Here is a 26,052-nt window from a genome sequence, read left to right on the forward strand (position 1 = left end):
ACTAAATACATTAATTTTGTGCATACTCAGGTGCATGGCTTGTTCATCTGAACATGTTCTCCTTTGTGTGCTGAGGGAGAGAAACTGCACAGGGATGTGCATTGCTGTTGTCCTTGTACAATGACTAGAAGGAAATATCCATGAGGAGGAAAATAACTGTCAAAGACGACCAGTGCAAATGATGCAGGAATGGTGTATTGCAGGACTGATCTGTTCAAGGTGATTTCAGGCAGGTACAAGCTTGGCCATTCAGCATGTCTTGTATCACAGGAAGAAAAAACTTATTTGTTGCTTGTTTTGGACAAAAAACATTGTGCTTGTTACATGCCAGCTATTCCTCATATCCACCTAGAGTCAGGCCAGCTTGGTCCCACACCCAGGCATCGAGGATCAAACCCCATTTTCCCTGTGCTGCTCCTTGGTTCTTCCATGTACAGAATATGCAGAGATTCCCTCAAGCGAGCAAAGAAGCTGCCGCCAGAATGCAAAACTTTCTTCCCTTCTCCCAGCCAAGGGACAAGGGCCTGTGCAGGAAGATGCTCTGAGGATCAGGGCACATTTCCCTTTCTTCTTGCTCTGGTGTCCCCCTTGGATTGTTGTTGAGTTGTTTGATGACCACAAGGTATATGGAGCAGCCTGGGTCCTCCAGGTCCTCGCAGGGCTTGTGACCAGTGCCTAGAGAGGTGGGACATGCTCTGACACGGACTTGTTGCACAGCAAGGTGACATCCATGACATGCTTTGGAGTATGGTCTTCACTTGTTTGAAGTCTTGGAGCTCAGGCCTGCTTCCTCCGGGATGGGTGTTCAGGGTAAACTAGTCTTGCTTCTGGTTTTCTGGCTATCCAAAGAAGACAGGCTGAGAAGGTCTGCTTATTTCTGACATGTATCATCTGTGTCTCTAGTATTTAAAATGGTTAGTGTTCATCACCCCTCCATGCCCCCTCAGCTCACCCAGGAGAGAGATTTATTCTGGCTGGTTTATCATCCGTAAATCTCCTTGGTTGACTCCATTTTGCATTTTAACAAGAAACAAGCAGTTTGTAATAACTGCAGAGATTAAACTCTGACAGACTCTCAAACCATTAACCTGAAAGAAATATAACAATAAATTAAACATATTAATGAAGCTGTACTGCAAGCCTGAATTTGTTAGGTAAATTGTACAGTTACTAACAATGAACCCAACTTAATGTAATCCATCACCAGGGAGGTTTGGGAGGTGCAGGGTGGGGATGGATACCAGCAGTCCTTCTCCATCCTTGCGTCAGGATGGGAGTATGTCGAGGTTCTTGTATGGCTAACCAGGGTAGTCATCCTTAGGTCAAGCATCTGAAGTGAAATTTCACCCAGATAGATTCACCCTGTCTTCAGCCTGACCTAGGAGGACTTTTGTGTTGTTTGGGGAGCGGGCAATGTTGAACCATTTGCAGGGTGTTGTTGCGCAGTCCCTGTAAAAGAAGCATGTGGTGACAGGGCAGACATCTCAAAAAGGGTGTTTTTGTAGGGGGTATTACCTTTTCCATGGCTTGTGCTGTCCTGATCTTTGCTGGGGAAAGGGCCTGGTGGTGGTATTTGTGATAGACTCTAGGAACTGGTCTCCATTGCCTCACATCCTCTACCTAATTCACATCCTCTGTCACATACAAAGATCCTTTGCTGTGCTGGTGCTGTTTAATCATGCCCATAGGCTGCAGATGGACAAGGCTGAAGCAGAAATTTGTGACACTGTGCTGGTTTTGACTAAGCCCAAACCTGTGACAACACTCCACCACATTATCCCTCCAAAACCTTGCCCCATTTTACCCCCACGTGCACAGAAAAGCACAGCCATCATGTCCCACAGTGTCCGAGGAAAGAAGCAGTTAGAGCATGCTTCGTTTTGCTGCGGCACTAGGAACAGCAGGGTGCACGCCTAGAGCAAAAGGATGTGGCATCATGTACGAGGGAGTGCAGCACGTGGGTAAATGCAGTCATGAGTGCAGCAGCAGTGCAGGTGGCTGCTAATTTGAACAGTATCCACTAAGTGAATGAAGCCAGCAGGGGTGAGGAACAGGGATTTGTCATTTCTGGGAGGCGGTTTTGGGTCCCTGCCAGCTCGGCGGGTTTGGGAGCAGCTCCTCTCATCCAAACAGCAGCTGCAGAGCCAGTCCCAGCCAGAACCTCCCCATGTGCAATGGGTTGCTCACAATATACGGTGGAAAATAGGGTTGGGAGAAACCTGAGAGCTTGTCTAGTCCATCCCCCTGAAGGCAGGATCAACTCTACCTGTATCCTGCATGACTGGAGCTTCTCCAGCTTCTTCATGGAACTGCCAGGCTCTGCAGGCAAGCTGCCCCATGGTTCCTTTACCCATGTGGCTAGAAAGTTTCTCCAAAATCTAAAGCCAGCCTCCCTGCTATTATCCACAGCAACTACCCACACCAGACACAGAGAAAGGTTTATTCTCTTCCTTTTTTCTCCCCATTTGAAGATTATCCTGCTTCCCCTCCATCTTCTCTAAACAGCCCCAGTTCCTCCTGTTTTGCAGTACAAGTTCAGGCTCCCCAGGTCCCCCATGAGTCTCATCCTCTTCACCTGGCCTTCCGAAGTGCCCCACTCATGGCCTCAGCAGTACCATCTCAGTACTCAGTTATTGTTGCCTGAGAGTATTTGCCTTCCCTGAGTTCGATCCTGTTTCTTTTTCTGAACCATTTCTTCAATTCATGCAGGTCATTTTGTGGTCCAAGCTTTGCTCTTCAGCATGCTCGCAGCCTTTCCTGATTTAACTAGCTTCTTCCTTTATCCTGGTCATTCAGGGAAGTATCAACTAATGCTAGCCAAAGGGCTTGCACGTGTCTTCCCCCAGCTCCCAGTAGCTTAATGCACCCTACAAAAGCTCAGGCTGCCTTAGGTTGCTCTGGAGTAACTCTGGACCTAGTGCTCTGAAAATCAGGCATTGAATTCCCAGAGGTGGCAAATGGGTGGTATCTCTTGGAGATTGCTTACCTGTGTATGCTTTCCCCTGCATCTCCTTATGGGAAGGACTCCTTCTCTCACCACCAGCATCCTATGGCATCCAGGACTCTGTCCTGAGCAGAGCGAATCCCCCATGACCAGGATCTTCCAGGCAGCGGACAAGCGTGGTGGGATGGTTTTGTGGCAGGCAAATGGATCTGGGTCAGGGAATTCTCCTGTACGCTTGGTCCTGCAAAGCAATGGAGAGTTTTCCTTGGCAAGGTGCCAAACACCCTTTGAAGTGTCAATCACATCATTTGGCATTGATTTTTCTTTTAAGGTCTCCCCGCCGCTCCCCTCCCAAGAGCCAGGCTTTCCGCTGACAGGCCGTCTTGTGTGGGAATTTTGAGGCTGTGCAATGCAAAGTGCTGCAGAGACCTGCATTGGACTTGGGTTCCTGCAAATGGGGCGATCCCTGCTCCCCGTATAAGCGTGTTGCCATGCGCTGCTGCTGCACTGGGTATTGACTGGGCATCGCACCAGCACAGGCTTGGGTGCGTGGTCCTGGGGGCATTTCTTGGCAGGGGATGGAGTTTAGCAGATGATTTTGCCACCAGTGCTGTGGGATGGGCCGCGCAAAGCTTTCACATGGCACAACAGTGGGATTTTCCCCACGTCCTTGGATGATTTTAATTCCAGTATTTTTTCTTTTTGTGTCTAAGGTTTTGCTGGACTTACCAGCAAGCGTTTATATCACCGTCCTCTCCAAGATATATTTAAACTGCTCTCTTCACTACTTGTAGCAGGGACTCTACTTTTACTTAAGTGGTAGATGTGTCTGCATTTAAATCACGATGTTTTTTTCTGGGACTGACAGCTGGGAAGTGCTAGGTGGCTTCAGCTTTATAATTACCTCTGTCTGTCTTGTCTGTGTGTTCATGCACACACACACGTGCAGTTGTGCGCCAAGCTGAAGAGGAAGCAGTGAATGCAAGCAACAGCTGGATCCAGTATGTGACAAGTCAGGAGGAATTGTTTTTCTTTAAACATCTTTTTATGTACATCTCAGTGCTGCTTTTCCCGGCTGCAGCATCACAAGAATGAATAACCCCGGAAATCCTCAGCCTATTTGAGAAAAATGGAGGTTTGCTAAATATTGGTTCTGCCTGTACGAACTTGCCTTCTGCCTGGGGATCGTGTATCACGGCAGAGTTCCCCAGCGGTTGGGCTGATGGGATTCTTAGGAGGAGGATGCCTTCGAGTTAAACTTTACGGCAGGCAAGGCAGAACAGCACTGGAGATGGTTGGGGCTTGGGGTTGAACCAGAAACGTGTTTGTTGCAGCAATCCTCTGCTTGCTACTGTCCCTTGCACAGCTGTATCCCTTGCACTCCCTGCTTCCTCTCAGCACTATTTCCTGATTCTGAACCAAAAATGTCCAAGGAGCTTTCTGTCACAAAGACACTTCAATTTTCCATCTTCAGGCACGTGTCCAGCATAGAGAAGTGTGCTGACCAGAGACACTTGATTCCTGTGGCTGTCTGGGCAGGCAGAAGCTGGGGAGAGGAGGGGTGAGACTTTGGGAATAAGGGCTTCTGCCATTGACCTGAGAACCCAGGAAAGAGCTGCAGTGGAGCGAGGTTTGGAGAGGCCTCAGCTCATAGTCTGTTTCCTTTTCCTTTTAATGTGTTTGCTCTCTAATGTGTGTTGACACAGTAAATACATATGTTTGTACAAACATCCCAGCAGAGGGTTGCTTTGAAAGCCCCTTGCAGGGGACGTGAAATGTGCACGGCAGATGTCGGGCGGCGACCTGCCGCCTGGTACGTGCCGCTTTTGCCAGTGATGTTGGAAATGGTCCCCATCAGGAGAAACTTGATGGGACAGCATAAGGCAGAGGATGCTTTGCTTGGATTTTTTGGACTGCTGCAGAAAGACACGGGAGCCCAGTGCTGGTCAGGTGCAGAAGGGTCTCCCTTATGCATTGCTAAGTGTTACACTGGGGATCCAAACTGTTATTGAGTATGTGCTGATGGTGAAAAAAGCATTGAGAAGTGTGGGGAGAGAGGTCTCCAAGGGGAACTGGACAGAGCTCCCCTGAGGAAGACGCTTGCATGTAGATGAAGCAGAAACTTGTGGGAAATGATGGACAGACCCAATGCTTTCTAAGAGGTGGTGCCAAAACTCCCTTCTAACCAAGCACAGTACAGCACTTGGTGTTGAACGGGGCAGCAAGGAGCTTGGCCATAACCAGATTCTTCCAGGTTCCTTCATAGCTGATCAATGTGCTTTTGCACCGAAAGCTACGCTTACAGTTGCCTGTGGCATCTTATTTCCAACCATAAAGTGCAGGAATCAGGGTCATGGGGACCTGCAAATGGGTTTAAATATGTTAAAACTGACCCCATCGTGATTCAAAGCCCTGTGAGCTACAGATGAGCCCGTATGGTTTCACAGACCAAATTCCAACACTATGGAGCTGGCTGCATCCATCATATATGAATAAGATGCCTCAGTACTGGCCACAAGCTGCTCGTGGTTGAAACTTAACACATACAAGGTGGAGGTGATTTTAGAGAGTACGGCGTACATGACACAACTTCTCGGGTTAAAGCTCAACCTAAGTTTGTCTGAGCAGTCCATGAGCACTCTTACCACCCCCAATTGATTAACAGACTCTTTTTACTCCTGATATACTGCGAATTGGCCACCTTGCTGTACTGCAGCAGTGTGATCTAACTGGGAAACCATGAATTCATGGGAAGCTCCAGCTTGGACAAGGCTTGTATGCCTGTAACAAGGATGGTGGTGGCAAATTCTTTGTTTCCTACTGTCAGCTCTGCACTAACGGCACGCTCTGTTAGCTCTTACCTGCAAGCTGCCCAGTGGCCCGTTTTCTGCTCATCTAAAATAAGAGACAGCTCTGTCTGCAGCTCTTCTAGCTCTGCAGGAGTTGGTTCATAATTGTGTAATAGCATAGCATCCAAAGATAGACAGAGATGAAAGTACAGTTCTCCAACCCTCTCCTTGTAATATGACATGCTGAGCAAACAAACATTACCCTCAAAATTAAGCATTTCTGTAATAAACCATCTACACACCTTTTCCCACATGGACAGCAAGGAAAGGGTGGATAGCCCGTCTGTAAGAGATGCTAGACAGTAACTCAGGCTGAAATTTGTCTCACCTAATGCTGGTCATCAGCACTGAATCGAGATGAGTTGCCGTTTATAGATAATGGAGAGGCACTGGCATCTCCAGAAAGCAATTCACTCCATCTGCTTGAGACACCTATTTAGGATGGCATGAATTGCCCTGTGGTGAAACCTGTCTCTTTCCATTGACTAGAGGGGAAACCTGCCTGACTCATTAGGCGAGATGTCTAATTTTCGGGAAGACCATGTTAAACAAGATGAATCCCACGTTTAGTGTATGCCTGGAAGGCACGCAGGTAACTGGCGACAGCAAGATGTCTCTGGAGCCAGACAGAGCAGGGCTGCTCAGTCCTCATCCATTTGTTTTCAGGTTGGTTTAGCTTGCCCCTCCTCAATATTTTTCACCAGAAATATCCTGCTGGGTTGAGCTGAGTTACTAGAAATGGCACCTTGTTTTGTCGTGGTCTGCGGAGTAGATGGGAACACTGTTGTGAGAAACATGGGATCTGAAGGGTTTCTGCCGCATTTCTCCATCCTCAACGCAACTCCTTCTCTGTGCTGCTCAGACTTTGCAAGGGACAGAGATTTCACTGTTCCCATTTTACAAATGGGACACTTGAGGCACAAAATGGGATGAGGGACAGCGAAGGACACTTGCAGGACTGGCAGAGGACTTGACCCCCTGTGCCTCCTGACACTCCTCTCAGACACCAGGGATTACGGCTGGCTGTGTACATGGACCTGGGGCTTCTCACTGCTGCTTCCCTCCCTGGGTGAAGCTGGAAAGCCAAAGGGGAGTTTTTAACTCATGGGTGGGACATGGCAAAGCTCCTTGTTGCTGGTCGGGAACACCAAACTAATGCACTAATGAGGCTGTAAAGGTGGCATTTGTGGTCTGAATTTGCTGTCCGCAATCCCACTGAGGTGCTGTTGCTAATATTTCCTAGGACTTGGCTTCAGACCTTCAGAGACACAGGAATTTGGAAATTTAGCCCATCACTAAATGTTGTTGTCTCTCGTTGTCACCCCTGTCACCTTTGGGGTTTTTTTCCTCTCCCAGACTCCCCAGCTGCCCCTCAAAACCCTTCTGTGCCAGGATGTGCCACCAGCTCACAGCTCATTTTGGATCATTTCTGCACCCGGCAAGAACTGACGTCACCTGCCCTAAAATCCCAAAGTCCTCTGCCAGTGTGCTGGGGGCTTGGGGCAAATCCTGGGCAGCAGCTTGTGGGACAAGGGTCTCCTTTACTTATTGGAAACTCTGATGGGGGGGACAGGGCAGGATGAGACCCACCCCAAAGCATTGATCCAGCTCTGGGACCTCTCAGGGAGTTGGGATTTCTATAGGGGACACACTCCATATAGCTGCTGACACCCTGTGGCTGTCGGAAGAAATGCAGTGACTTTCGCAGAAGGGTTGGGCAGATTTGGGTTTGAAAAATGTGCTTCCAGGAAAAAGAAAAAAAAGACTGTTCTTGGAAGAAAAAAAACAACAAAAAAAGGAAACAATCCCCCAGACGCTTCCCAGCTGTGCTTTTAGTGCTACTGCAGGGACAAAGGTGGCAGCTGGCTGGCTGGCAGCCTGCTTGTGGCTGTCTCCGCTCCGCTCCCAAGGCCATGGGCCGAGGGCAAGGAGCTTTGAAGAGCTCCCATTTTGGGGGACGGGTGGGAGAAGGCAACTGCAAATAAAGATGTAGGACGCGGCCACCTCCTCACCAAAAAAAGTCTTTTAACTCTTTCTCCTTCCTGCTCCATGTCCCTCCTCTTGTAGTTTGTTTGCTACCAACTGCCAAGATGCTTCCACACAGAATAATATTTTCCCCTTTGTATTTTCTTTCCTAACTGCCAAGAGATCTGTATACAAACACAAGTTTCTCCCTTTTATAAGCAACCATCTAGTCTTCCTCCAAGAGAGTATAACAGAAGCAGAGAAAGAAAAAAAATAAGAGAAAGGAGAGGCACGATCATGCTCTGCTCCTCAGCACGAAAGGGGTGGGGAGGAGTTGTTGGCCCAGGACAAAATTGGCAGTGTAATAAGTTTTAGCTTTAGCCTTTGAAGATGAGAGAAGAAGCAGTCGATTGTCATAAACGGAGCGGGCATGTCCCTTTAAACCACAAAGCCTGCAAAGATAGCCCGGAGTCCCAAAAATAAAGGCTTCACACTGCCTTCCTCTGTCATTCCCGGACAGAAATAGTAGTCCAGTGGGAACCATTAAAGCCATGATGAGAAGCGCCAGTCTTCTCCGATGAATGCAGCCGGGCCCAGAAGGGTGCAGGCGGTGGGAGGAGGTTGGCTCCTGGGGCAGCTGGTTGGGCTCTGGTCCCCATCACATGAACTGGCATCGCCTGCGGAGACGAGCCCTACACCGGGGACATGGCTCTTCCCTCCTGGTATGGAAATGAAGCACCTGAGCCGATGCAGGATTGCTCCCCATGGCCCATTTTGTAGCCTGTCCTTTGTCTTGCCCTGTTTTAAACGTCCTGAGGAGGGCTGGAGGGCTCAGGCTGAGTTCAGGGCTGTGAATGATGCCAATGTCCCAGGAGGCACTGATGCGGGGTTTTGCGGCACATCCATCTCTGCATGATGAACCGTGCCTCCTGCATCCCTTGCGGACGTGTCCTCCCTCTTTGAGACAGCCGGTGGCCCGCTTTCATCACTGTAAACTGCTCTGGGAGAGCTAAAATCTAGTGCTGGGGGCTGCATGGTGCAGGACCAGACAAAAAAGGGCAGGATGAGACCACCAGCTAGTGAGGGATGGCCCTGGGGCTGGCGTAGGGACAGTGGGTGGCAGTGGGGACAGTGGGTGGCAGTGGGACAGCTACTGCAGCTGCGCCATCTGCTGCACACGTAGAGAAGTTTCGACCAAAAAGGAGCATTTTGGACTAATAGTTACCAAAAATAATTGTCAGCCCATCCCCAACCCCTTCTCCTTCCCCCTCCTTTTGCGCTGGATGCGCATGCATAACCGCTCACCTCCTGCACTTTTTTCACCATCTCCCATGGACCAAAAAAACTTTAGATGCAACTTGATAAGGGTTAAGTAACTATTAAAAAGCCTGTTTTTCTGCCTTTCTGTCTTATGAGGGAGATCTGTAGAGAGATGAAAACAAGTGAGCTCCAGGCACATGTAAATCTGTTTTCCCGAGGGCTCAGTGAAGCATCCTCAGGGGAGTGTGAAGATCTCCAAACCTGAGGTTACTGTGTTTTGTTTCAGTTTCATGAAACTGATCTAATTTCACCACAACAAAATGCCAGAAACATGGAAAGCTTTCCCTCAAAAGGAGATCAGGTTTTGGGGAAGAGTGAGCAAATGGTAATTCCAGTAAGGGGTCTGTTTTCAAGCAAAGCCTCAATATTGCAGATGTTTCAAGCAGTTGTTCACATGAAGGTCGGTGTGTACCTCGAAATGCACAGGGTTTTGCATATTGTATCTTCTTGACTTGGAATTTCACTAAATAACACCCCAAACTTCAGGAATATGAAACACCAGCACTAACCCACTCTGGCAGGACTTCAAGGAAAAGGAGTTGCTTCTACTTTGGAGGTTTGATGTCCTGTTTCTTTTCTTGCAGTCACCAATCCACATTAGTTCCTCTGGAGTCCCTGCTGCTACTGGTGTGTAAATCTGGGGTAACCTGTTGATTTACTCCAGCACAAAGCTGGAGGTGATCACAGAAATAACTAGCTGCTTTTAGGAGTGATTTTGCTGAAGCCTGAGCCATTGCTTCAGTGAAAGGGGGGGTTAAGCTCTTACATCCCTCATCCTGCAAATACTGCAGCGTGGCTATGGAGGGGTGCCTTGGCTAAGACCCTGCTCGGAGGCAACCTGTGCAAGGACAAAGCCAGGAGAGCCGTGTGAACCGAGGGGAAGAGCAGCACAGATGAAAGGGGGAGTAATTATGCATCTCAATATCCTCCTTACCAAGCAGCGCTTGGCAGGTATATCTGATCCCCGAGTCTTTTGTGTCATGACTGGCACTTGCTGTATTGACGCTGAACTCCTGACCTTGCTTTGTCTCGCACCACGACCTTATGTCAAAATGGCTTTGGGTAGAGTTTCATTGCCCGGGTTACCTCGAGGTCCCAGAGGAAAGTGATCCCTTGTCTCCCATGAGTGACACGCTCTTGCTGTCTCTTCCCAGCCCATGGGAGATAGGTGAGGGCTATGGAGACACAAGAAGATCATGCCCAGGCTATTCTTCCATCATGTCCCATCACCAAAGGTTCAGCTGGGTTTGCCGCATGCTCCCTGTCTTGCTTGACATGTTCAAGATAGCGGGGAAAGATCCTGTTTGGGCACCCCAGGGACCTGAAACACGGCAGTGCCATGAACATCTCTGGCAAGCAGTCCTGGCCTTTTTCCCAAATTCTGCTATCCAAGCACGCAACTGCAGCAGTAGTGGCTGGGGTATGGTTTTATTCTGCTAGCAACCACCCCGGGAATGCTTGCATTTTGTCCCCAGAAGTTTTCAGGCAGGACCTGTTTATTGGTCTCCACCGATATGTGGCCAGGTACGAGCCGCTTGTACAGAGGTAACGAGCTGTGTAGGTAAATAGCAACCCACAGACCTTTAGAGGATGGAGGACTCCTGCAGCTCCTTATGGGAGATCAAACATCTCAGTCTCTTACATTAGAAGAAAAGTAACTAGCTGTCTTGCCTCAGACAGGACATTGCTCTGGTATTTACAAAAGTAAATAAAAGGTCTGGGAAAAGATATGGGGCACCAAGTGAGTTGCAGACCTGCAAGTTGGTCCTGTTGGAAGGAAAGTGTCTCTTCTTGGCTCTGCTCTGATTTCCCGGCTGGGCTGTGGTCCTTATGCATCACTTGGCTCAGCCAAAGCATCCCTAAAGATGGTCCACCAGGGCCCATTTTATGCTCAGCTTTTCCAGGCTCCTGAATGGCTCAGGCAGCCTTTCTCCTCTCCCAGAATTCCCCTGCCTCTGTCTAAGTGGAATAATATGTCAGCACTCGCCCACTAAATCTCTCTGGCTCCCTTAATTCTCTCTTGATCATGCCTTGTGCCTTGCCCTTTGTACCATACAGCTCCTTTAGGACCGTTCCCAGCAGATCTGCTAATCCTTTTAAGTGCACACGGAGGGCTCTGTTTCCTCCATGGGGTGCAGATGCTGGGGTGTGCTTGGCTGGGAGGAAATCACTGCCATCCTCGACCACTGCATTTCCACCTTTTGTCTCTTTGTACATGGAGGCTTTACACTGATGGTCCTGGCTGGTGATTTACCAGTGTTAAAAATGTGCCTACTACGCCATTATTTTTAAATTCATTTGAATTATTCTTAGATAATTCAATCAAGGGCTTTGAATACACATTTGGCTAATTCTGATTGATGTACAAGGAACCCCTGTGATTAAGGGTCTGAAGATACGTGCTATTCTTATGCTATTGGAGGTAATAATTACTCCACTTCCATAACGCTTTTCATTTGAAGATTTCCAACACCAATCAATTTTTACTTTCCCCAGTCCTCTCTGGAGGTGCCCCTAATAATGATCTGAGAGCCATGGGTGTGTGTTCATACAATATGCTGTTTTCCACTGTGTCACTCTCTGAGCTGAGGGATGCACGATGATGCATGCTACTTTGGTAGTATTTTTTGAGCCTATGCTTCATATCTCAAGAACCTCCATTTAACATTTCCTGCAGGCACAGACAGTCTCCCCTAAAAATCATCCAATCCACAAGTGTTTCAATGAAAAATGTGGAAACTGAAGCACCGACAGGGTAGGTGACGTCTCTGAAGTCATATGGCCAGTTCATAGCTCAGCTAATGTTTAAGATTCTGATTTTTCTAAGTCCTTTGCTCTAACCCTGGAGCCAAATAAGAGGATGAAGAAGAATAGAGAGCATTTACTGTTACCAGCACAGGCTGGAGTAAGGGGCTGTGCAAAGGAGGGTGCTGGGAAGGAGGACTGTTGATATTCACTGCTCCACTGCTCCGTATCTAGTGATCTCTGATGTAATTCATTATGCTGGAGTTGGACCCATGTTTTCACCATGGGGGAGCAAGATTTTGCTTTCTGGGCTTGGGACCGTTTTTCTTCTCTCTCACTGCATGTCCCCTCTATATACTAGTGCCCTTCATCCTCCTGCCCCAGAGCTGAGAGCCCCTCTGCCCCGCTCCCTTTACTCTCTTAGCTGAGGTAGAGCGAAGGCCGTTGCTGCTAATGCTTTCCTCCGCCGTTCATGTTTGCTCATGTGGCATCCTCAGAGGCAGCTGCGTTCCTGTGAGGGCACAGCAGTAGTTTTGGGGATCCAAGGGGGACAGACTTGACGAAGCCAAGTGGCTGCACAGAGTCCATAGGGCCATTTGGAAGCAGTGGCATGCTGAGGTTGGTGGTGGTCCTTTCAGGAAGGACTGAGGAGATGGGGAGGGAGGAACTGAGCAGGGATGTGTTTGGTGTGGGCTTTTCTGCAGGAGTTTGGAGGGGTGGCTGTCTCACCATTCAGAGGTGACTAGGGACATCTTGTAGCTCAGTGCTGGAGACTGCAGGTGAATCCAGCCAAGTGGTGTTGGAGAGGACCAACAAATTTTCTGGTGGCCTCAGGAGAAAAAAAGCATGAGAGATGACTTTGGGTCACTAATGAGGGACCGGCTGATGGGAGATGAGAGGAAGCCTTGGAAAGGCAAAGGCCTCAGTGAGACACACCTGAGCAGAGGTGGCTGCTGAGGGATTTGATCTTGATGAATGTTGGCCGATGGAAGAGGTGGCACTTGCTGGGACCACTGCTACTCATTTGGGACTGGCTGGTGAGAAGGGTGGTCTGTGCTGAGGCTGGCCTGCAGAGAGACATGTCCCTTGGTCAGACATCAGAGACAAAAGCAGAGTAACTGTTGGTGGATCGGCAGATGAGAGCAGCCTCAGTGGAGGATCAGTCTGTGGGAGGTGAATGAAAGAGGCCTCGACCACCGTTTCAGCACTGGATCAGTTTTCTGGCTGCTTGCATGAAAGGGGGGAAAGGGCAAATGTGGAGCTTTGTCCCCAGATGGTACTTCTCTTTTATCTGAGGCAATATTGGAAGATAAGCATTCACTCTTTCTCTTTTTTTTCCTTTTTTTCCTGTGGATAAACATAGATTATGAAGGTTAGAAAGGCTTCAAGGGATGTTTTTTATCTGATATTAAGTTCTTAATAGGTCACCTTGGCATTGAGAAGCCCAGGAGCTGAAAGAGTCAGCAATTGAATTACAATAACCTTTGCAGAGCACAACCCTGTCAGTGGGGCTGGGGCCCAGAGATACGTGGGACCTCATTATCTCAACCTTAGCCCCAGGGATGTCAACTGACAGAAAGGACTGGACAGAGAGCCTGGGCTGGCTGATTTCCTTGGAGAGCTTCTCTTTCAGGTTTCCCTTTCCCCTGGCCTTGGAGATAACGTGTCCCCACATTGCTGACAGGAATTGTTCCCAAGCCACCCCTCCATCCACCCACCCAAGCCCATAGTTCTTAGCAAGGGAGTGAGCAAAAAGCTCCGGATCCCAGATTTCTCTGTTTTCACTTACGGACTTACAGCTCATCACTCTCTGCATCTCTCTGTAGTCATTTAGCACCAGCACCTGACACAAATATCTGTGCAAGAACAGAGAATCTTACTTGGCCAGCGATAGAATCTCTGGGATATGATTTTCGATTCGTTTTTTTTAGAGAAAGTGGTGAAGTACCCAAATCCTCAGCAAAGCAGGAGCTTTTGTCCGCCTCTGATATGCTGTAAAGGGAAATTGCAAATGTGTCTGTATATCTCCAAGATTGAATGTGACAGGCTATGATTGAGCTTGTTGCCCTCGCTGATGCCTGGAGTTGCACAGGGCACTGCGCCGCCCGAGGTGTGTGTCAATGCCCGTATTCCGATCAGATTCCCCGTGTTGGCTGCTGCAGGGAGCAGGTCCTTTTGCGGGGATGCCTATGCCGTCCACGTGTGCTCCCACCCCAGACTCTGCTGGGTGTGAATATACACTCGGTGCACGCGTGTGTTCATCTTTACATCACCCCGTGGCCTTTTCCTCGTGACCCGGACCCCATGGTGCGTCGGTGAGTGCATCCTCAGCCCAGGCAGATGAGCCTTGGTGGGCAGGCATACGTGCATGTGTTGTTGGGTGCCTCCACACCCCTGCCTGCTTGAATATTTCCACCTTGTTGCATGCCATGTGCTGCCCGTGCCCATCCGTGTGCCGCTGCGTGCTCTCCTGCCCATGTGCCCGTGCGGGTGCCCGGGTCTCAGCACGCGTGCATGCCTCCCGCTGCCAAAGGGCAGCTGGCTTCCTCTCAAGTGACACTGTCATGAGGATCCGTGGGTGTCTCAAAGCTCACCCCGTCTGGCCGCAGTCAAAGGGCCCTTTGTGGTGTTGCTCTGCACCCCCAGCCGCGGGGCTCCCAGCCCTCCGGGTCACCGCGTTCCTGGCATGGCAGGATGAGCTCATCTCTGGGAGGAATCTGGTCCCTCAGCCCCATGAACAGACACTTATAAAGGACTTGTATTCACGATCCAGCCCATGTTGCGATCCATCTGTCCTCGTACCATCCCATATTACTATCTGCCTCAATTTCTGAGCAATTCCATGTAAGGATTTCTACTCCAGGCCGACTATGTTGATATCTTTGTCTCTCGTCAGTCCCGTTCACACACACGCTGTGCTTCTGGGTATTTCTGAACCAAAAGCATGCAGGGCTTTGAGCCGTTCTGCTACTTGTCTGAATTGTTTTGATCTACGGTTTGACCCCTGCTTAAGAACTGACCAGAGTTAGGCAAGCATTTTGGGTTGGGCACCTCACGAGCTGCCACCCACGCTCTTGTATGTAAAATTTTAATTTTCCCACTTTTTTTTTTTTTTGCATTGTTGTTCCCTTAATCTCAATCAAAACCCACTCTGCCTGAAAGCACCTATTTACATTCCCTTTATGAAGAACCAGGACTGGTGGCAGCAACAGGGTAAATGTTTAAAAAGTAGCTGTACTGTCCCCAAAATGTTGGCCATGTAAATGAATTTCCACCGGTTTGGGAGAAACAAAAGTGCCTGGAGATCTGAACATTTCCTGCCATGGCTAGTGGCTTTATGTATATCTGAATTCCTGCACCCTGGAAAACTGGAACAACTCCATGACATATCAGAAGACCTAGGGAGCTAATAGGTCCTTTCAGCTCATGCAATAGGGTGCTGTGAGGAGCAGGAGATGACTTTATTGCTGTAGAGTAGCCATGGGTGTGCTGCAGAGAGGCAGCTGCAGGATCCAGAAGCCCCATCGTAGTGCACATGAACAGTGTGGCACTAGGATGACCTTTGAGATTATCCGCTGGGATCATAAATATGAGCATCCAGCAGCAGGACCCTCTCTGTAAGCACTGAACTTTACCTTTTGGGAATGTCAAATAGAGAATCCTTGTTCTCCATGGAGGAGAGTACTCTATAGAGTACCTGTGGTAGGATATATGCCTGATAAAGCAACCCGTGGTTGAAGAGACTCTGCTGTGTCGCCAGCGGGATGGAAATCCTGCGGAGTTTGGGAAGCAGACACAGGCTGTATGGACTCCTCTGGGGAAGGAGCAGAGTTGTCCCATGCTCCTGCCCTCCCTTTGCTCTGGCAGAAAGGTCAACGGTGGCAGGTCTTTCCCTGATCTAGTTTCATTCTCCCAAAGTACACACTCAGCTGGGCAGTGCTTGTAAGAGCCTGAAGCCAAAAGTTTGGGTGTAAAATCTGGCAGCTAGAGTGTTCAAATGGCCTCTTCGTTTGGCCAAACACCTGCCTGATGCAGACATCAGCTCTTAGAGATGCCACTGCTGTCAGCATCAAGTTTCCTAGGGCATATCTGCAGGTCAATGCTTTGAGTGCCCTCCGTTTTCCGCTGATAGAGGGCAAAGCACAATTTTTCAGTCTCAAATGACTTTTCTTTTATGTTGCAGGGTTGGGATAAGTGGAGAACAAGTGTTCAGGGACTATGAGAGGAATAGCAGGTTTGGGGCTCTGGCTCTTGCACAGAGCAGCACAGCCCCAGCCTTGGTGGGGACTGGACAGCAAAGGCCGCAGCCCCCTGCCATAGGCGAGTGCCAGCAGCCTGCTAATAGATCGCCTGGCAGGGCTTGTTGCTGAACACTGATCACTTGGCAGGCTATTACCCTGAAAAATGAGCTCTGCCGAGCTTGCCTTGTGTTGTTACAAACTAATGATTTGCATTGATTAGCACGTGGCTTATGAGTGTCTAATTTATCAATCAGGGAGCGCCAGGGGAGCATGTGTAAACCATGCTTTCAAAAATGATGTCATCTGTCAATTGGCTCATGGATGTGAAAGATGCATACACCTGACATGCTCTCCCTGCTGAGGGAGAGGAAGGACCTGGTCATCTCCTTCTCTTTCCCTCTGTTTCCAGCTCTCTTGCTGTTTCACTTTGGGGTGAGCCCTGCAGTCCAGGTACAGCCCGGCTGGCCACACTTCAAGCTGTAACTATTATTTTCATGGTACTGGGAGCAACAGTCGTAAACCCACTGCGTTAGGTGTTGTTCAAGCCCAGAAAGAAAGGTTGGTCTTTTATTTATGTCTAATTCAGATCATAAATCCATTGCAGCCAGGATTATCTCTTGCCATAAATGTTGGCGGGGAACCACAGCGGTATGGCAGAGTAGTCATGTGCTGTGCACTATGAAAAAAAAGGGGACCTCTGTCAGCTAGGAGTTTGTCTCCTGGCTTGAAGGACCCTCTGGCCCAAAGCAGAAGGTTCATTCCGGTGTATCCCAGAACATTGCATGCTTGATCCATTGTGAGACTGACCCACCGTGAAACTGGAGCACCTAGTAGCCATGTCGAGACAGGGTGACCCACGTCTCTCTAGAAGAGGAACACAGATGGCCATCAACATCTTGTCCCATGTTTCTCCTGAACCTCCTGAAGTAAGAGGAATCCTCCTCCACCCTGCTGCGCTCACCCTGCAAGAGAGATCTCGTATCCAGCAGTCAGGCACATCTCTGTTTGACCTAATTTTGCAGCCTGGCTGGATTACACAAGAGGTCAGTGGGTGACTCCTGTGCAGGGATTAGACCCCGTGCCCCTGCCCAGTGCAGCCACCCGTGCTCCCTGCCAGAGCCCGGCTAAGGGTGTGCAGAGGGAGGATTACAGTGCAATGCCTGCAGATGATAGGGATTAGCCGGCGGTATTCTAGGGAAGCTGTTTTCTTGAAAACCCTGTGTTTGCTGCTTGGAAAAAAGGCCCTGGGAACTTTGTGGGTGGAGAAGGGGGGAAGAACCATTCTCCTTGGCTGTTACAATGCTGTAGCAAACAAGTCTTGCTTGCTAACCACAAGATTTAGATCTCCTGGACAAAAGAAATGTAAACCAGGAAACTGAAGGGATTGCAAGACCAGCCTGCTTTGCTGTCCCTCCTGTTGTGTGGAGCAGATGTGTGCACTCAGGTGTACATATGTGTTTTATGGAGCGAGCGTGCTGTGCCTGTAGGTGCCTTCCACAGGGGTATTTTTGTGTGTACAGCTTTGGGTCTGTGGATGTAATTGGATGAGTGATCACACAGACACTGATGAGCTTGGGACAGAGTTTTAGAGGTGAGCCTTACCTGGGTAAAAGCTGGGGGGCACTTGCAAGTTTAGAGTGGGGGTCTCCCTTGGAAGCAAAAGGCTGGGGTTGATTCTCCTCTCCTCTCCAGGTCTGCTAGCATCAGCTCTGGTGACAGTGGCTGCCGTCATAACACATTGGGGTCTGGATAGCATTGAAAGCATGAGTGTTTAGAAGACTGAACACCTGGTTTTCCAGTATCCTGCTCTCCATATGGCTGAAGCTGCTCCGAGATCTGTATTTGGATGGGCTGGCATCGTCCATGCAAGCAGCACCTTAAAACATCTGTACAAGAGAAGAGAGGGCTGCTGACTATTAGGCACGAGAAAGAGATACCTCACCCCTTGCTTTTTCAATTAGTGTTTGTAAAGGCCTTTTGTACCAGTAGATAGACAGGGCTATTGAAATGCCATGTTTTATTAGAAATTGATCTCCTGTTAATAGGCTTCAGGCAGATTAGATGGATTATTCAACTGGAAAACACACGCCAAAACGGAGGGAAGTAGGGGGAGCATGGAGTGTCACCAGCCCCTTCCCCATCTTTGCCCAGATCAACAGAGCTACATCATGTAACTGAAATCAATGGAAAAACAAAAATAGGTGATCATCATAGCCGCCTGACATTACATCATACGCTGTCTGCTGTGTCTTTGCCCCTCGCCGTGCCAGGAACAGCATCCAGCAGTCCCAGCGTCCACTGGGGAACATTAGGTTCATAAAACAGGGAGGAACTGATATTGGAAAAGCAATGAAGTATTAGAGGCCCCTGTGCAGTCGTAAGGCTGTGGCTGGGCACTGCACAGAGCAGCCTGGATTGATGTGCTGGACTCCAGGGCTGCTTGGATCTCCTAGAAATGAAGTTTGCAGATCCGTAATCCAATAGTGAGAAATAATGATGGTGATTTCAGTGAGAAGCCCTGGGAGAAGGAGAGGCAAGGAGGACAAAGGAGGCATGCCTCAGGATATGGGGAGGACAGAGATTGTCCTGCCAGGTCTGGCTTTCCCTGCCCCAAAATATTTCTCCTCCTTTCAGAGGCAGTGCCACAGCCATGTTTGCTCCCTTGCACCCAGGAGGAGGCAGCAGGGATGGATTCTGAAACCTGCTTTTGAAATCCACCCTTGCAATCTTCCTGGCAGCCACCTAATCACCTCCCCTGGGAACTGGGGCAATTTCATGGCCAAAATAAACCACCAGCATGACTTGAGCCGGAGCTGCTGGAGTGCCAGCTGGAAGCATTGGGGCCAGCGATGACGAATTCCTTTTAACTTCATCAGCCCGGGGGCTGCTGACGCTGCACAAAAGCAGGGTGTTGGGGAGGGACGGGTTGGCTGAGCGAGCCATGGTTCACCAGTTCGTCTTCCACTTAGTTACTCATTTAATTATTTGTAATGACTGTCATCCAACCAGCGTCTGCTCCTGCTGTCTGCCTGGCTGGCCATCATGATACTCCTCCTGACCACACTCTCAGGAGCCCTGGATGGGTTTCAAATGCTTTATACAAAGGAGTTAATGGAGAGGGCCTTGTTTTGACTCTGGTGGGCCAGGAATGATGCTCTGGGCAGGAGGTGATAGTTTTAGAAGAGTAGGAAACAGCTGAGCTCAATTGGCACATTGGAAATCCATTATTTTGCTGCCAGTGACCAGTCCAAGCTGCAGGGAGAATAAAATGGAGGTGAGGTGGTAACAGGGGTCTTTGTTCAGGAATATGCCTCTGAAGTGAGTCTGAAGTCAATTTTGAAGACAACCAGTTGTCCGTTCTTAATTTGCTGTGATTCATACAGCAGAGCAGTCTTATAGTGTATGAACTGAATTTTTCTTGGATAAAACAAAACTGGATGTTGTTAATGTGCTCCAAACACTGATTCAGGCTATGGAATCAGGCTTTGGTGGAGCTGAACTAACGCTCCTGAAGCACATCTAGTATGCAGGTGGGATTTTAGCAGAAACAGTGTCCCTTTACAGATAACTCCTTTTACACTGATGTAGACATACAGTTTGGGAGAAGGCCTCCCAGCTCTGCTGCTGGCATGCTTGGTCACTTCATCTCTTTCCTACCTAGCCTCCCCATCTGCACAATGAGGCTTTCCGAAAGAGACCGTCCCCAACCAGCTTAGCGGAGCGATAACATGCTAACAGAGGGACATGGTCCTCTCAGACCATGGGACAGGATCGATGCTCCAGTCTGGAAGGCAGGTGTTTCCATTGCTCTGGTGATCTTAAAGATACTTGCTTTTTACCATGATCCTGGTTTATCTTCCAGCAATGGGACTAAGTCTTTGCTTTGCTAACACCAATTCCTTCTGTGTCCTCCAAGCCCACTGCTTTTTCTTTGACCCTTTTGAATCCATACCCATGATTTGGTGGGGTTTATTGTGTCCCTCTCTTCGATAACCATACGATCCCAACCTCTCAAACCCATCTTCCTCTTAGAAGTGTGATTGAGGCATCTGCCACCAGCTTGCCTGGGAGACTGTGCTCAAGCATCACCCTCCTGTGGACCCCACAGCAGCTGGGGAGACGCAGATAACACTGAAAAGCACCAGTCGAGTGATGGAAGGTATCTTTTACCTTCTTTCATCTACCAGACCCGTGGGCTGCTTGCCAGGATGCCTGTAGGGCTAGCCATGACCAGGGTGGGAGCTCAGGGAAGGCCAGAGCCTGTGTCTTTAAAGATTAATAGTGTTGTTTGCTCATTAAGGAGATCGTTTTGAAGTCAGCGCTAGCCAGAACATTCAAGTGCAAGCATCTGTTTGCTACTGGGAGAGGATATTTATTGTCTGATACTTCAATGGATGTAAATAAACAGCCAGACCTAGATAATGTTCAGACAAACAAACAAACAGCTGCCAGAATAAGTCCCCTGGTAGTTGACCTTCGGGAAGCATCATGCTGATGTTTTAATAGCAGCCAGCTTTGCAGAACGAAGCCCAGTGAGTACAGCCTTCCGGGAAGCAGGATTAATGTGCGGACAGACCACGTTTCTCCCCGGGAGCTCTGCACACGTGTGTTGGGTTAAAGGAGGGCAGGGGAGCTCGGGGTGCTGAGTAGAGCATCTTGTGGTCCAAGGAGCGTGTGCCTGTCCAGGACAGACGTGTAGGCAGTGGGAGCAGGTATTGCTGTGGTGGAGGTGATGAGCACGTTTGTGGAGGAGTGTGCGCACGTCTGGTAGTGGGGTTTGTACTGGACTGAGCATTTTGGGACTTGTGTGTGGTCCTGGAACCCTCCCCATCTCTTCTTGCTCCCTCCCTCTTGCCTTGCAGAGGTGCTTAAGGTTTACAGGCAGTTTCAAGGAGAAATCCCCACTGGATTGTCAGTCAGGCCCTAATCCCACAGGCTAATAAGAACATCTTGAATATAAGAATACCCATACTTCAGTCAGAAGAAAACTCTATCTATCCCAGCACCCCAGCTCCACGTGGAGCTTGTAGCTGATGCCAGCAAAGAAGAGCAGGAACAGAGAAAAGTGCTGGTGTGTGCTTCAAATTCCCTGCAATTGGCAACTTGGGGAGCCTTCCCAGCAGAGATTGTATTGGTGTCCGTGACTTTAGTGATGATCACTTGCAGGCTTTGATGAGAATCTTCTCATTTCCCCTTCACAGACTCTTCTTTTGATTTTTTTGCTAACCCAAATGCCCTGGTTCTTGTGGGTGTCTGGGAGCCAGGAATAAATCTCAAAGAGAAATTGCTGTTGTGGTGTTTGATGCTCAGGACTGAGAGGAATGTGCAGAGAAGGTGGAGATCCTCTGGGCTCCGTGCCTGGGGTTGAAGATAAGAAAGCTAGAGTTTAAGACAGGTAAAGGGATGGCTTGAGTTAAGGGCCAGGCTTCTGGCTGCAAGCTACAATAACCACATCATTGCTGGAGCAGGGCTTACATGGTCTGTGCAGTGTGGGTGAATGTCTGCCAGACTTTCTGGCCTTCTCCTCAATTTTCTTTTTACTTAGCTACTACCTTTAATGAGAGAGAGAGGTTTCTGCACGTATAGTTGTTGGGCTGGGTGTGCATCCGTGCACGTGTGTGTGTTTGCACATGTATGATGGAATGAGCCCTGTTCCTTCCTCCCTCCCTGCCTCCCTCCCCTGCTGCAAAATAATGATTTTGCAGGCAATTAGGCTAGCAATAGCTGTTAAATCACTTCCGAGTATCTCTGTTTTCCTGGTGTGAAACCTCTGCAATCTTTTACCTGCACCAACTGCATAGGGGAGATCCCTGGGGGCTGTGCCTCCTGTCTGCATGGTTTGTTAACTCCAGCCGGCTATTTCTCCAGCCTGCCTCTTCCATCTCTGAGCTCTTTCTCCTCTAATGGGGCCTGGCAAAGGCTGAGGACAGTGACTGAGCCCTGGGGTGATAATTGCCTGCTTACATATCTAGTGGCCTACAGATCTGACCCTGCCTATGCTGAAAAATCAAGGTCAAAGCAGCAAAGGCATAAGGTTTGTTTAGCACGGTGATCAGCAGAGAGAGCGAGGATCTTCTGCAGCCCTCTGATGAGGACGAGCGGCCACAAGGGACTGGGGGGAAAGGCAGAGCTGGAACAGCAGACAAAGCTCAGCGACCACTCCCTGAGAGTGAGAACTTGGAGCAGGAAGGTCTCTGTGGGAAATAGGAAAGGCTTCTGCTGTGGGGGCATTCGAGCTGCCTTAGGCAGAGCCCCCCCAGGGAGAGTGCTGGGTTTCTCAACCTGCAGCCCTTTCTGTGTCTCCTTCCTTTCTCTTGACTGTCCTAAGGGGAATGACTCATCCTGAGCCTGTTGGCCTCTTTGCCCTTGACCCCATGGGTGAATCACAGCAGTGCCCGCTTTCAAGAAGAGAGACTCTGAGGAGCCGAATTCCCCCATTAGGGACCATGGACACGAGCAAGCCCTTTCCCCCTAGGCAGTCAGAGCCAGTGGGAGGCATGGATGCTCGGGGTTGGGATTCAGGCCCTGACCTCTTTGTGTGTTGACGTTGCAACGTGTGTTGCTGTCATCGCCAGATCCGTCAAGACTACAAACTAACTGCAAATCCTCCGGTGTCATTTGACGAGCCCAACAGCCAATGCCTGCATGTGCACCCGCTTCTGTGGAGGTTGACGGATAGCACGTAGGATCCCTGAGCACCCTCCGCACCCTTTGCTGTCACAGGGAGCCCCTCATTTCCCCTGTCTTTCCTGGGGGAATAAGATTTTTTTCTTGTCATGCAGCAGGTGGGGAGATCCAGGAAGGACAAAGATAAGAATCTGTATATCATTGCTGCCCTTTGCTCATACAGGCTTTCTAGACCTTTTGTCATTCCTTTTCTTCCTTTCTCTTTGCCTTTCTAATATAGAAGATGATTCAGGCTCAGTTTCTTGGCTGAAAGGTTGATACAGAAGGAACAAGCTCATGGACTGTGCCAGGGAACAGTGGAGATGGGGCTTGGTACCATAAGTTCTCCATAGCTTGTTATTTCCTTTGGGTGGGAAGGGTGCTTTTGCTCAGCTATCAAACTGCTCAAGGGCAAACCAGGGACTGGGAGCCTTTAGTCTGCCTTTGGTCAGGAAGGTATGGAGATCATGTTGTGGAGCACAACGCAGATCTACCACAACTTGGTTTCTTCTAGGGAAGGGTACTGTGATGTTTGTGTTGCTGCAGGATAGATTTTCTGAAAGTGAAAGGCAACACACTGAAAACATAGCAAGGGGGATGAGGAATGTGGATGCATCTCTGAAACACATGGCCATGGGGTTTGCTGGAGCACAGAGCCTCACAAGATCCAGAAGGACCCAACACTCCTGTGGATAGCTAGATTATCCTGAATTGTGATTATAGTATTGAAAGGGATTGCAAACCTTCTCCAGCTGCTTTTGAGCCCAATCTCTAGAAATTGGTTTTAGACAGGTAAAGAAAACTCTGGTGTTTTGTGCATTTTCTTCTGTATCGCTGGGTCACTGTCAGGGATAGACTGGGACTGTGCGTCTGGTTCCTTCTCATAATTCCAGTTATTGATGTTCCTAAGTGACACCCTGTGATGAGATGTGTCTGGAATCATAAGGTGCCATATTTGTTCAGGACTGATTTCAATATCTGATATATGTAATCAACAAGAGAAATAGTCTGTGTTGTATTGTACACTCTGCAATAATATATTGCCCCATGGAATATTAGCAATAAGAACAATAATATTGTCTGACTAGCATTTGAGTGAGTCAGTCCTGCAGACTCTTATGTATTTTTTTTATCTTTTGCTCATCATCACCACAAATTCTCCCCTTTGTACCATCATTTTCAGCTCGGTAGATTTGTCCAGGCAATGACAGTAACACAGTGATAGTGCCAGAAAAAAAGCGAGCAGGCTCTGGATTGTTCTTCTATAGTGCTGTTGTGTTGATGGGACCAGCAGAAGCAGTTAAACCTGCTTCATCCTGTAAGTGAGGAGGCAGGGGAAAAGTTCACTTTGTGATGACAGTGGTTGTTGTCCAAAAGACCTGGACCACAATACATTTCTCCAATGATTATTCTATAGTCTCCATGGAAGAAGGAAAAATACTCATGTTGTCTCCCTGCTTTTGTTTTTGCTCTGCAGATCCGTGTGGACGGCACCACCAAGAACACACTGGAGTATGAGATTGTGCAGGTGGTGGATACTGGCCCCATATTACGGGATATGGCCTTCTCAGTGGATCATGAACACCTCTACATCATGTCTGAAAAGCAGGTAAGAAACTCTGTCAGTCCATGGTACTTTGAAAGGTTTTAACTTGATCATGCTAAATCAGAATTGCACGTGAAGTTCTGATGGTGAACACAGTTACTACAAAGATGTGCTCCATCGTCGATATCATTATTTTTCATGCTTAGAAACCATTGCATTTATACACTGATGCAATTTTCGAGGGGCCAGGGGCAGAGAACTAAGGGGGCAGAAACAACCCCCAGCATTGCTTTAAGCAGTACACGTCCTGCTGGCTACCTGACAAGGAGTTGCTACTGCATCTGCTGCATACCACATTGCTCTCCACCCCCATTCAAACTGTGGCTACATCTGCCACAGATATGGATAAGCGTAACGCTGAATCATTTGGCTCCAACTGGAGTATTTGGAGAAGCTGGAGCCTCTCTGAGACACAGCGATCAAGAGTGTAGGACGCTGCCTGCCAGGGTGCAGGCCAAGTTCAGCGTGACGTTCCTGTTGTGTTATTGGTAGTATTATTGAAAATACTAACAGCCAGATTCCAGGGAAGGACCAATCTGGGTGTTCGACATGGAAATCTGGCTGATTTCAGCAGAGTGCTTGGCCTTAGGAAGTTTGCTGTTTGGGGTGGGAGGAGGAAGAAGTAGTTTTGCATGAAGAAATCTGTTGTATATAATTAGTCTTGTGGCCATGCAGGATTACTTGAGTTATTGTAACTGGTTGATTCATGCATAGTGTACTCCAACCCTCTGACAGCACTGCACTGCAGTCGTCAACAGTCAGCAGTCTTGAGGATGGAGATGGGCCACAATGTCCCCTCCTCTCATCAACCCTCATGGCAGTTTCACCAGCCACAGATTCCTGCCGTAAAAATGCAACAGTGAATAATTGTTTCCTCTTCACCTCCCATGATTTTATAGACCCTCCTCATATCCTCTTCAGGTGGCTGTTTTCCAGGCTGTGGCTAACACTGTAATTATTAGCCTTTACCTAAGCTAAGAGGAGTTTTGTCCTGGCCCATAAGGCAGGGATACATGCAGTTTTTGGAGGAAGGTGTTTAGCAGGGTTGCTGTGGTCCAGGAGCTCAGATGTGGCAGGCTGGCTATCCTTCTTCCCATACAAAATAGGCAGGTTATCGTTTCCAGTCCATGACTGTCATTTCTTCTGCTTGAACCAATTTATTTTAAAAGTTTTGTGCCTTTGCGATGTCTCTGACCCTCTCCCTAGGCTATGGATATTTATATCTAAAATCAAAGAGTGGGGAGGGGAGCAACTCTGTACATGTCTTTATTAAAGGTGATGATAACTCAGGAGAAAGGACGTGATGACAGAGCTGGGATTGCTTTCTTATCTGCTCAGTGCTGGGCAAGGGTGGGATGTCACCTCCAGTGCTGAAGTGAAAACAGTCCCAGTCACCTGTTGGGATGGAGTGGGAAGCTGGAGGCAGGTGATGCTTGCAAGGTCCTGCGAGACTTTGGTCAAGACACTGTTCCTTTTTCTTATCCTTTTACTCTGTGGGTCCTTTCTTTTTTCTTTGAGTAGAATGGGGCTCCTTGCATGGTCAAAGCCTGTGAGCATGACGATATGCCAATATCCACTGATTTCAGATTTGCTCAGTGTCTTTTTTGTGCAGGCCCTTTTGGCAACAGGTCACCTCAGATACCACCACCAGCTTTGTACAGCCCTTCAGATTTACAGAGACAAGATGTTCAACTCCCTTGGGCTGGTTGGTCTTGT

General features: G+C 48.8%; 1 protein-coding gene across 4 annotated transcripts in view; it reads left to right on the forward strand.

The window, feature by feature from the left end:
* Positions 1-26,052, forward strand: part of PLXNA4 (plexin A4) — a 462,053-nt gene that overhangs the window by 206,685 nt on the left and 229,316 nt on the right. For all 4 annotated transcript variants that reach the window (XM_030015469.2, XM_030015472.2, XM_030015470.1 and 1 more), the window contains one exon: positions 24,208-24,339. In XM_030015469.2, the coding sequence (XP_029871329.1) occupies positions 24,208-24,339 (132 nt within the window). The remainder of the gene's footprint in view (positions 1-24,207; positions 24,340-26,052) is intronic.

This window comes from Aquila chrysaetos, chromosome 5 (assembly GCF_900496995.4).
Source record: "Aquila chrysaetos chrysaetos chromosome 5, bAquChr1.4, whole genome shotgun sequence".
Taxonomy (NCBI): Eukaryota; Metazoa; Chordata; class Aves; order Accipitriformes; family Accipitridae; genus Aquila; species Aquila chrysaetos.